We start from the raw sequence: 12,282 nt of genomic DNA, 5'->3' as shown, positions 1-12,282 counted from the left end.
CCCCTCCTGCTAAGACTCATGATTCACTCCAAGACAGTTGAGTATTTCAGTGCATGATGATGAGGAACATGAAGAAGACATCAAAGACACAAACACAAGCAAAGTCTGTCCTGACTTGGGATCACTGATTGCAGTATGAAGTATGTATTTTTGTAGGCAGTGTCTGAAATTCAGTACCAAAATCCCCAAGTACTGCAGGTACTCAGTCCTTTTATGTTCAGACAATTAGTAGTGTTGCACTTAACCTTAGCATTGGATTTTCTCATAAGCACTACAGAAGAAAATGCTCTTTCTACAGAAGAAATTACTCTTTCAGATCACTAACAGAGTACTGTCTTTCTGTTCTGGGCTGTAATTAAGCAGAGATGAGGATGGAGATGTAGTAAGTGAGGACAGTGTTAGCAATGAGGTGCAAGAGACATTCCTTCATGAGGGACTAAACTGTCCCAGATCTTATTGTGGCTTGGAGAAGTCAGTCCCAGATTTGTAATGATTTGCGTGTTTGTTAATCGCAAATGTTGACAGTTTCTTTCTGCCTTTCTCTGTAATTGTTTAGTTACTAATGACATTTTCCTCTTGAAAAATTCTTAATTCAAAAAATGTTGAGCAGGTCAAACTCTAATTGTTTTGCACTGCGCTGTAAGTGGTTTGGAGGATATTTACACATTTCTGTATGGTATCCCCAAGACTATTATAAATAACTTTTTCACTTATAATGACTTGATGATAGTGAGCCTTTTGGAAAGGAAAGCTTTGACATCAAACACAGGATATTTGAGGAGCTTATTTATGAGAATTCAGCACCAAGTTAAATGTCTGTTGCCACAGAAGAGGTTCTTGGAGATGTGGTCATATGGGCATTTTTAAAGTTGGTTTAGTTTTGCTCTACATGTATTTCTAAGTTGACCAGTAATATACCAATGAATGAAACTTATAAATGCATTGTTGACTGGCTAATATCTCAGTACTAATCAAGTGGGGGTAATTTTTTTACCTCAAGTGTCCAAACTTTCTGATCCTATAAGCTGTACAGAGCCGAGTGTGTCTTACATAATATACATGCTTAATTCGGCAGATATCTGAAGGACAGAGGAAATCTGGAGTAATTCCCAGGTGAGAGATGGTGTCAGCTCCCTGATAGTTTTAGCACATCTTTGTGGGAACAGGCTGGGCAAGGTGTGCAGTTGAGTCCAAATGATCCATCTACTGACTCACAGGGTGAAATGAGATTTACTGTGTATTTTCTACCCAGCAGCAGCTGGTGACCAGCACAGCTGTATTCCCACCATGTGAACCAAACCTGAACCATTCAAGAGCTGCAGGTGGTCTTAGAGCCACAGAGCAGATGCCTCAGCTCCAAAACTTATTCCAGAACTGACACTAATATGGAGTTAAAACTGGCAGATCTACACATGGTAGAAATTCAACCTATCTCCCTTAAAATGAATGGAGCTATACTGGGCTCTACTGGGAAAGGGCCTAGTCTCCAGTTCTTATGAGGAAATTATCTTATAAGGAATATATCTTAAGGATAATTAGGCATTTTGGAATGTTTGGAAACAAGATTCCTGTTTCCAGGAATTTATACAGGGAAAAAGAGAAATGTGAAAGCTGCTAGTTGGTTCTTTACAGCTTGCTCATTAATAATTATTTGCTGATACTACAAGATGTGTTGATATGGACTCTGATTTGAGAAGATGAGGATAATTTCCACAGAGTCATGAGGGTTTCAGAGCTGAGTTTCATGGGACTTCAGATCTTGTTTATCTAAAAATGTTCTGTGGTCACAGAAAAGGCTAGACTAATTTCTGTTATATTAATAATTATTTTTTTTTTTTGTCTTTTTCATTTAGGTCTGGCAAAGCCCATGGGATTAGTTGAAGGTCCAGGAGGCTTGGGCCAGGGGGGAATGGCTGCTACCCTGAGAGATGATAGCCATGAATCAGAGACTAAGTATGAAGAATATGGTTACAATGCCCAACTGAGTGACAGGATATCACTGGACAGGTCCATCCCTGACTACAGACCAAAAAAGTAAGTTGAATTCCACATTATTATTATTAAGAGTAAGTGATTGATTGTTGTTCTGTTGACCCATGGTGGCATCCTTCTCTTCACATCCCCTCCTGGTTAGTCTGACAGCAGTTAGTCATACATACAGCCCTGAGTTTATTGTAGATTGAAAAGAACAACTGCCATCTCAAGGATGAAGTACCATGCTAAATGCATAGCTAATTCTGTGAGTAATGTATTAATATGCACATTCAAGGCCTCAGATCAAAAACTACATCAGGATATTGGTGCTTATTGGGTTTGGTTCACTTAAAAAAAGCCAGGTAGTGCCAGCTGAGCCCACCATCAGAGGTGGGAGCCTTAGTCTGTGCTTCTTGTAGTCACGTGAAATGGAAGGTGGGGCAGTGACAACAAACACTTTGCAGACACTGGTCACTTTAGAAAAAAAGCACCACATCCTATCAACTGCGTTTACTTCAATTGGAATTGTTTAGTTGGGGTTTACAGTGTACTCAAACGTGGACTAACTGTAATCCATTGGGGTCCTATAATTGCAGTGAGATTTTTTTTTTTTGTCTTTGGAATGTATGTTTATTTTTATTCTAGTGTTATAGCACAGGCATGTGAAGACTGATTGACATTGCAATTATATGTTTAATATTTGTACTGATTTATTATATTTTGTATTAAATGCCTTTCAAATCTTTCATATTTATGGAGTTATGTATCTTCCAGATGAGACATCCGCACTGTCATCCTACGAATGACAATCAGTAATGTCTTAATGCAGAGGAGATCAGCAGCAATGCCTAGTTACTCTCAGGAGAGAGAATTGAAAAGAATACTTAATTAATTTCTAATAATAATCTTCTGTTTTAGAAGACCCACTGGGGCTCCTAGGCAGAACTGAAAGTTAAATAAAAAAGTATCTTATTAAGTGGCGAGAAAAGTTTAGCCAAGCAAAACAGCTGTGCTCTGTGAGTAGATTGCAATTGAATTAGGATTTTAGGCAGTTCAGGCTGCCAAAAACAAAATCCAGCACAACAAAACTTCATCTTAACTAGAAATTTCATTAGCTATGTTACATATTAATCTAATCTCAGAAGTATTGACTCAGCATTTGTTTTCTCAGGCACTTGCTGTACAGAAGAAAACCTAGATAAAGGAAGTGGCAAAGAGAAAAAAAATCTACCGCTTTGATATCACTTTTGATGCAATTATACTGACTTGTCCAATGGTCTCATCTCTCCATCACTTGATGTATCATAAAAATCCATCATGGAATTATTCTGGGGAAAAAGTAGTCTGTAGTTATGCCAATATTTGAGTTGTGCATCAGATCTGGTCCAAAGACCCTTAAAATCAGTGTGAAGTTTTTCAAATGAAAGTCAGTGAGGTTTGACCTGGCCTGTTATTAGCTGCTGCGATCAGGTAGATAATAAATGAGAATGCTCTGATAGGAAATACAAAAGCAAAGGTTGCAGAGCTTGAGTCTAGCTCAGCAGCTGTCAGAAGCATGAGAGCATTTGCAATGCAGTGATGTTTCACTTCAGATTATACTCTTCCACAGTTTTACTTGGAAGCTTTGATGAGTCATTCAGATAAGCTGTTTGACGTGCTCATTTCGGGAATCTCACAAGGCCATGCTGCATGATTAACTGTCTGAGCTACTGGGAGAATTGCCTTCCTTGTGGTGTTTTGACACTTTTGAGGTGGTTCTAGTTAGGTCTAGATGCTGGAATTGAAATGCTTGTCTCTAGATACTTAGGAGTCACAGGAAAACCCTTCAGATTGAATTTGCTATGAAAAATGGGTAAAAGTTTGGGGAAGGTAGAAGCTTTTATTATGTGAAGAGTTTTATCCACTTCAATCAAAGGAGCTTTGGCTGACATTTGATTGCCATTTTCTATTAGAAATTTCTGCTGTCCTCATAAGCAGCAATTGTCTCTGACCCCTTCAAGTGCACAGCTACTCATGTACAGTCTCCCACTGTAATGCTGAGAGGCAGTTTTCACTCTGTATCCTGTCAGCCTCATCTGCCACGTAGTACCACATCAGCTTACCCAACAGGTGATGGTTGGGCATCATAGCCATAAGGCAAAACTGAGCTTGATTTTCTGTTTGGTTTAGACACTCTGCTCTAATTATAGAATAGAGAGAACTAAATCTCCAGATCTTTGAGACAGGCTTGGGGAAAATCACTCTTGTTTTGTCCAGCTTTGTATGCCAACTTGTCCAATGGTCTATCTCTCTGTATCTTGATAATAGCTCTCATCGCTGAACCTTCTCAGTCTGCTTCTGATTTATATTCATGTCATTCCTAGAACATTTTATTTTTAAAAAGGGAGGACTTTTCATTTTTAAATTGAGAAGCAAGGTAGAATTAATGTCCGTGGCCATGTACAAAGTCCATGGCCAGTCTATGAATAAAAACAGTTATCTGGATTCAGATTGCCAAAGTATTAAACCATGTTTTCTCCCCATTCTGGCTTCCATTTAAAATGTTCAGATCTACATATTTGCACACACTAGTAAGGGGAATTTTACTCAAGTCTGCATTGCATAGACATAATTTATGAAAGTAAACATGATTTTGCTATGCAAATGTGGGACTTGATATAGGCTAGGCTTAGTTTTCTTTTAAAAGGAATTTTATCAGAAATACTGTCTTTTAGCTCATTTTATCTTTGAATTCCCCCCCTTATGGTTCTCCAATATGTTATTCTGGTAGAATAAGTCTTTTGTTTCATCTGCTAGCATAGCTTCACTAAACATTCAGTAGTTTAATTGCTTTTCAGGACGTGTTTTTATCCCCACACAGCAAATTAAAAAAATGTTACACTAAAGAGGTGTACAGTCAGCCAGCGTGACCATGAAGGCTCCTCAACTGGAGTCACCTCCATGTCCTTCACCTGCAGTAGTCTGCAAGCCTGGGTGGTTAGTCCTGTTCTCGAGATGCTTTTCCTGTACACTTGCATTGTGTTCTGCTTTCCTACCTGCTGCCGCTAGTGCAGATATTTCTTTTATACTTGGAAGCCTTTTCTTTAAGATAGGAATTGCTAAGTCAGTGCGGGAGACAACAGTAGATTTTGTGCATGTTGTGTTTGTGTGCCAAATGGAAGCAATGACAGTAAATAGCTTGCTTGTGATTATAATTCACACAATAATTACAAAATTATAGTTTGATCCTAACGTGGTATAATAAATATGTCTCAGCTTTTTCTTCTCTGATATTGCATCTCCCACAGCTTGAATACTTGCCCTGTCTCTGTGTAGAAAGCAGACAACCCTGGGGAAACGATCCAAAAACATACTGTGAATTGATATTTCAAGCTATGTGTGGTTTCAAGAGACATGTAATATAGAGAAATTACAATTTTGTTTTATAAAACAATGCAAAGCCTCCCCAATAGTTTGTAAGTTTATTCAGTGTGACCTTGAACACTATTTTCATTTCTTGTTGGATTTCTTCTAAATCAAATGGGCTGATTTTAAAGTTGTGCTGATGATCTTTCCATAATATGTGATATGTCTTAATGGTGTCTTTTGCCTTGAAAGCAGCTGAGCATAGTGCAGCTGAGCGCTCTGAGAAGATGCAAGGTCCAAGTAGTGGGAAAAAAAATGTGTTTAAGGTCAAGCAGAATATTCGGTATTTATTATGGTTGATTGATGAGTATTTAGCAATGTTCAGCTAATCATCCTAGTATTGGACTGACCTGAGATGTTGCTTCATGTACTCAGCTGAAAGTGGTCGATATCTTGTTGTCTGTTAAAATACATAAAATAACTCTAATGTGGTTGTCTGGTTAGTGCTGACTGTTATTAACTATCTAAATTCCACAGTAAATTTTTTAGTACATGCAAAATCTATGTTAATGCCATAAGAATTTTGCAGGATTATTTTTGTTACAAGGGAATTCATAATGCTTGTTATGGAATTATTTTCATCCCCTGTCATTCAGGCACATATAAAGCTTGAAAAACATTTCTTAAGTGCAAGCCACAAGAAGAGGGGGCGAGGAAAGTAGCACAGGTCTCTGCATGTCCCTGCTGCAGCCCCATCTTTGCTTCCCAGTGTGCTGGAGTTTTTCAAGGGCTGTACCACTGTGGAAAACATGTTGCACAGAGCTCAGGGTGTTTAATGTCCTGATCTCTCCTTCCAGCAGTAAAGTATTAGCAGGACTTTCTATCTCTCACTAACATAGCCTATTTCCTCAGTGCAATGGAAGAAAGAGAAGCTTCTATTGTAAGGAACAGGTTATTTTTCCCTTGGAAGCACACAGCTAAGCTAGAGCTTGCTCTGTGGTTCTCTGGGAAAAGTGTTATTTAATGTTGAAATATTACTGGATTAATTTCCACTTATGTTCTTCCATATTCAAAAGGAGTGTTGTGATCATGTAAAGCTGAGTACTTAGTGGAGATAAATCCAGTGTTGACCAGTGATCCTTATGTATATATGTGGGAAAGCATAAGCACATGTATTTGTATCAGTTTTCTCTACTAATCCATAGAGATGTAGAATAGTCTTGAATCCTACACATGGGAATACTATGAAAACTTCTGGGCATGCCTTTCTTATCATAATGTCAAAGGGTCAATGCTTGACTGAACAGATCTGGAGCAAGACATCTGAGATTTTGATGGAGATCCACACTTCCGAACAGAAGTGCCCAGAGTCAGCCACCTTAAACCCCTATGTAGTAATTTGTCTTCAAGTGACTTGATTTGTTAGGGGTACTGGGAGCAGAGAAAGAGAACAGGTTTATCTGGGACATGCTGTATTGCTACAATAGGCTTCAGGAACGGCAGCAGCCATCCATCTGCCCTTTTGGGGAAACAACAGCCTTCACTGCTGCCAGCTGTAGCACAAAATAGAAGTCTGTGCTCCAGTAACAAAGGATCAGACTTGATCCTTCCCAATCATGCATGAAGACAGAGGTGCTACAGACCCATATGACAAAAGATTTTGACTTTATCAAAGATAAAGAATGCAGAAAAAGTAAAAACCTTAGGGAATTTCATTCAGAGGTGGGGGGAAAGGCCCCCAGAATTACAAAAGCTGTTTTATAGTGTGGTATCATGGAAAAATTGAGAAGTGTCAACTAACCAGATGCTTTCAAATGTAAGCATCATCTCAGGATAACATCAATTCCCCTGTTCTTTCTGGTGCACAGGCTGGATCGCAAGGGGTTGAACTAAACATGTTGAACACCTGTAAATCTGGCATTTTCTAACTTTATATCGCTTGACTTTGCAACTTAAATAACTTCTGGGGTTTCTTTACATGCAGGCCATGTCCACACATACGCACACATGCACTTGTCAAAACCACTTGCTGTGATGCATTATGCATACTTTTGAGAAAAGTTAATATCATCCCGGAGCTTCCATAACGGCTAAATTGGCTTTTACAAGAAATTGTCGCTGCTTGGTGAGGATCTTTAATTTAACTGATCTTTTTTATGCGACTTGATGCCGAGTGCATTGTGGCAGTTCAGTGATAACAGTAATACTAATATATGGATTCAGTCTGCTGGCTCTATCAGCCAAAGAAGGTATTTCTTTGTGTTACAGTCATGGATGTTTGTATTGAGAAAATTCAGCCCTAAAGAACAAACTTATTAATGCTGAGGCAACTCAAGTCTTTAGCCATAAAAAGCAGAGGAATCTAGGTCTCAAGGAAATTACTTTCATTTATTCAGTTCGTTTATAGAGGCAAGCATTTTCGTTGCTTGCTATAGACATTTCACAATAGCAAAGGTATTGCATCTCTAGGGTTCTGAAGTGTAATTAATGGTTCACTCTGCTCTATACCTAAGGAAAAGCTTTTTTAATTACCTATCAAAAAGGATTGTGGAATTGATCAAATAGTGCTATCAAGGGGGCAGACATGGTAAATAGACCTCTGATTTGTTCATTCAAGGGTTTAATAACAGTAGCTACTATGAGGCCAGTAGCTAGAAAACAGCCTTTCTCTAAGAGATCGTCCTGCCGTGGCTGGTGAGCTCAAGCCTTTTGAGAACGCAGGATGCTCACCTTTAATTTTGACCCTTTCTTTTGGCTGTAGAGCTCTGTGGACTCGCTGTGATATTTGAACCATCAGTCAGCAGCTCTTTCGAGCTAAATCATTATATGTGTTTGCAAGTTCTCTGTCATGAGAGGAGGATCAGTGGGCTGGTACAACAGCTCCTGCCTGAGGCTGTCGGAGCGGGCAGCTCCTCTGCCCGTCTGTGTTGGATGTCCCTGCAGGAGCAGGGCAGGAAGGCAGATGGCTTTCAGAGAGCATCAGCTTTTGGATCAGTGGATTGGAGAGGGCTAGACCTGGTATTATTTGATTTTTTCCACCTCTGCAGCTTGCTCTGCCTCATGACCCACTTTTCAGATCCTCTAGGGACACTGAGTATTCTATGCACTGTGTAAAAAAATGACACAAAAATCTCTAAATTAAAACAGACCCTTAGGATTCTTCCCAGGTTAACCAGAGTGCAACATAATGGGCCCCTTTGCAAGGAATATTTCAACTGGAACAGATCCAGAGCTTTTCAGGAATCAGAATTTCTGATGAGCAGAAAATGACAACTGAAAAAAACCTACCTAAAAATATTTTGCGTCAGGCTGAACATCTTCTGTGAAATGATAATTTAAACAAAATGTTTAGCCCAGTGAAGCATTTAGTTTCCCATGAAAAAATTTAGCTTTAAAATAATGATTTTTCTATCACTGGCTTCTACCGATACTTTCAGATTAATATCAAATCATGGTAAAGTGAAACGGTTAAAATTAAACGTTTCCAATTTTCAGCTGACAGTGTTTCACAATCATAGTACAGGCAATTTTTTAATTTCGGTTAGGCTTATTTTTTAATAGGAAACTCTTCGACTACTTTTTTTTTTTTTTTTTCTTTTTTTTTGCACCCACTCTCAATAAATTTGAAAAACCGTGCTAAAATTCTGAAAGCCCATTTTGGCCACTCTGATTGTATGGTGAAGCAGAGAGAAGGAAAAACAGAGAGAGAAAATGGAGCAGACAGAATTACCTCTGGGCAACAGATTGAGATTGTTTATTGGAGGGAAATTGAGTAAGAGATTAAACGAACTGAAGTGTTTTAATTAGATCCCAAATCAATGTCCAGATGTGGATTTTGAACAATGTAAAGGGGCCATGTGTGTACACGTGCTCTGGGACTTTATATAGATCTCAAACAGCTTTGCCAAGCTACACAGGCTGGACATTTTCCTCGGGCTGTGAGTCCCCTACAGATAGCACAGGCGCCTTTGCGCACACGTTATCTGTATGCACAACTGGCAATACAGCTTCACAGAGGTGTACCTGAGTTTGAGCTGACTTTCCATCTTGCCCAAGAGCAGAAGGAACTGGTGTTGACTGAGTAAATCCTTGTCCTGCTTCCTCTGAGGAGGGCTGGACTCTGACCAGCTATTGCACAGTGTTTAGCGTTGTAATTCTGACTCAGTTCATTTGGGATATCAGTTGACAAACTAAATTTGCTCATACTGCTGCCTCTGGGCCAGTTGTGCTTCTTCATGTATCTCTGTGTATGCCAAAGGCTTATCACTGCAGTTTGGGAAGTGTTTCCTACTTGGCTGTAAAGGGCTCAGACTGAAACTGTGTAAAGCCCAAAAAGATGGAAAAATCACCTGGTCCTTTGGCTGGGAAAGGAAACTCCCTGTGCCAGCCAGCCCCTGCGCTTTACACCCCAGTGCTCTGTGTTTGTACTGTATGTCTGTAGTTGTCCCTGAGACCTGTAGTCGTGACTTGACCCTGTTTATGAAGGTGCTATAGGTCTTTGCCCAACCTCTGCTGGAGCTCTGCTCACTCTGCATAAATAATGATACATTAATCGGGATGTGGGCTAAACCTTTGTCTCTAAAATCCCAGGACAACATTAGGTCTTAAAATATTTAATTAGTTATACAGTGCTAAATTGCTCCAATAAGGAGATGGACTGAGGAACAGATTTACGCGGGGACAATAAAACGTTACGGAGAAACTTTCAACCATCTTTTGAAGCCATTATCGGGAAGGGTCTCTGATTTTGCTTGATCAACAGCAGTAGGTCATGACCTTGCGGTAGGACCATGTGACTGCCCAGGTTGCACTACACCAATACTCTGCCTCAGCTTTGTTGTGCATAGGGGTTGGTGACACCAAAAGGTTTGGGTAGACAGTACCAAAGTTTTTTGCAGGACATGGCTCATAAGCAGAGACTCCCCATGAGCCAGGCTCCATGCTGTCTCCATAGCAGCAGTGCCAGACACGTGTCAATATCTCACAGGTATTTCTGATTTTTGATAGAAGTTTTTTCTGGCTTTTTCCATTAGATACATTATTGATTCCCTTTTGTTTAGTGCTAGGCTTTCCAATTAAGTAGAGACTTTAATTATACCACAAAGTGTATAACATAGATCTTGATTATTAACACTGGTCCATGAGATAATGAAAGGAGGACCAGCAAGACTGAATTAAAAAGAGTCATAAAAATGAACAACCGTTTTCCAAAAACCCATCTTACGTTCAAATGCAGTTTTTCTCTTGTTACATTTTTGCAGTGTCTTTGCATATATTAATTGTTGAAGACAAGTTCTGCATGACTGTCAGCACTAATAAATGTAGATTTAGTGAAGACTGAATTTGATTAACTAGGGAGCATGAAAAATAACTGATTGCAATGTTGTGTTTAAACGCAGTAAGACTGGAAGCCATTCCCTGCAATTTGTCTGCACCAGAACGTACTCTTGAATACATGAATAGTTTACCTAAGGTGGGTTGCATAACATTGACTAAGAATTAGACATCTAATTTAAGGTGATCAGCTTGGCTGCCTTTATAGTCAATGGAGAAGATGATGACGTGGTAGTATTGCTTACAAAGTGTAGTATGTAATGTCCTCTGGAGCTCTCTCCTTCCGTAACCTAAGACAGCCAGCTTAAATAGGTTTTCAGGTGAATCCTATCCAAAATTAAATGCTCCAAGGCATACAGAAACAAGAGGGAATTTCTGTATTAGCAACACATGTTGAAGAATGACCTTCTAGCATGGGCAGGCTGGGTAATGTCCCCACCCAGCAGCTGTGGAGGCAAAACTGTGGATGCAGCACAGTTTTCAGCTGGGAGGAAAAAATGATTAAAAAGCTGGTTTGCATCCCTCAATTTTTCTTACAGATCATAAGACTAAATGTGTCTCGTGTGACCTGCACGTTTACAGGTACCTTAAACATGATAGCTTTTTTTTTAAAAAAAGAAGTATACTTTAGAGAATGTAGTAATTTTCTGAACTTGAAAACAGAGTGCCACAATATTTTCATAGCAGGAGTATTTCCTCCTTAAGGAGAGCAATGGTAGGGTGCTGTCTTCAAGTTGTGTATGCTGTTCTTTCACAGGTAAATATACATCTGTAATGAAGAAGCACTACTGAGATCCAGCCATGACTTGCATCTGTCTGCAGCTCTGTGTTGGCATTTTAAAACTTTCTTTTCCCTTTCCTGGGCCCATGGCTTATTGTTGCCCACTATCACTTCCAGGGAGAAAAGGGTACTCCTGTAAATTTCAGAACCATCATGTTTTGTTACGCACCATGATATCACATTACAAGATAAAAAAAAGTAACAGAAGGAATCAGGCAGTGAATTCAGGGTGGTATTTCTTTTGCTTTTTATGTTTCCTTACATGTATCTCTGTTACACTACACCTGATACCCTTCTTACAGCTTTGAATGAGTTTTTCTAATGGTTTGAGATGATCCCCTTTTCTTTTTAAAAATGTGCATGCAAATTTAGTTTTGCTGACAATGTGAGATATGTATTATCTCCAAGTATCTTCCTGGTGTAACTCCAAAAATTAGCTAGTTTGGGTTTCTATTTTATTTGGATAAGTTTTATGCTATAAGAAATTCAAGGTTTCAGGTCAAGTAACATTAAATTTTTTTAGTTGTTGCTGTTTGTGTCTTTGCGATAAAAACATGAACAGGCCAAAATGTCAGACAATTTACTCTTCTGTCTGAAATAAAACTGAATTGTGAACTCCAAGTTGATGCAGTGTTTCATTTTAATAGTGTCAGGTTTTGCTTGTTTTGCCCGTGTCTCCTGTTCTGAGTGAATTTAGTGCTAGTAAAAGTGAGAGACTCTTAAAACTAGCCAGATCTGGAAGTACCTGGCAGTTACAGGCTAGCAAATGTAAGTCCCTGTCTTGGTTAGCTTGATCTAGATGCTTTCCAAGGTTTTGTTTCTGAAACAGCACCTGTCAGTTAGGTTGT

The 12,282-nt window shown here is 39.2% G+C and overlaps 1 protein-coding gene across 2 annotated transcripts in view; it reads left to right on the top strand.

The window, feature by feature from the left end:
- Positions 1-12,282, top strand: part of GALNT9 (polypeptide N-acetylgalactosaminyltransferase 9) — a 154,947-nt gene that overhangs the window by 29,004 nt on the left and 113,661 nt on the right. For both annotated transcript variants that reach the window (XM_074921392.1, XM_074921393.1), the window contains exon 2: positions 1,854-2,034. In XM_074921392.1, coding sequence (XP_074777493.1) covers positions 1,854-2,034 — 181 coding nt within the window. The remainder of the gene's footprint in view (positions 1-1,853; positions 2,035-12,282) is intronic.

The sequence above is a fragment of the Athene noctua genome, chromosome 17 (assembly GCF_965140245.1).
Source record: "Athene noctua chromosome 17, bAthNoc1.hap1.1, whole genome shotgun sequence".
Lineage (NCBI taxonomy): Eukaryota > Metazoa > Chordata > Aves > Strigiformes > Strigidae > Athene > Athene noctua.
This window is presented reverse-complemented; position numbering and strand designations above follow the sequence as displayed.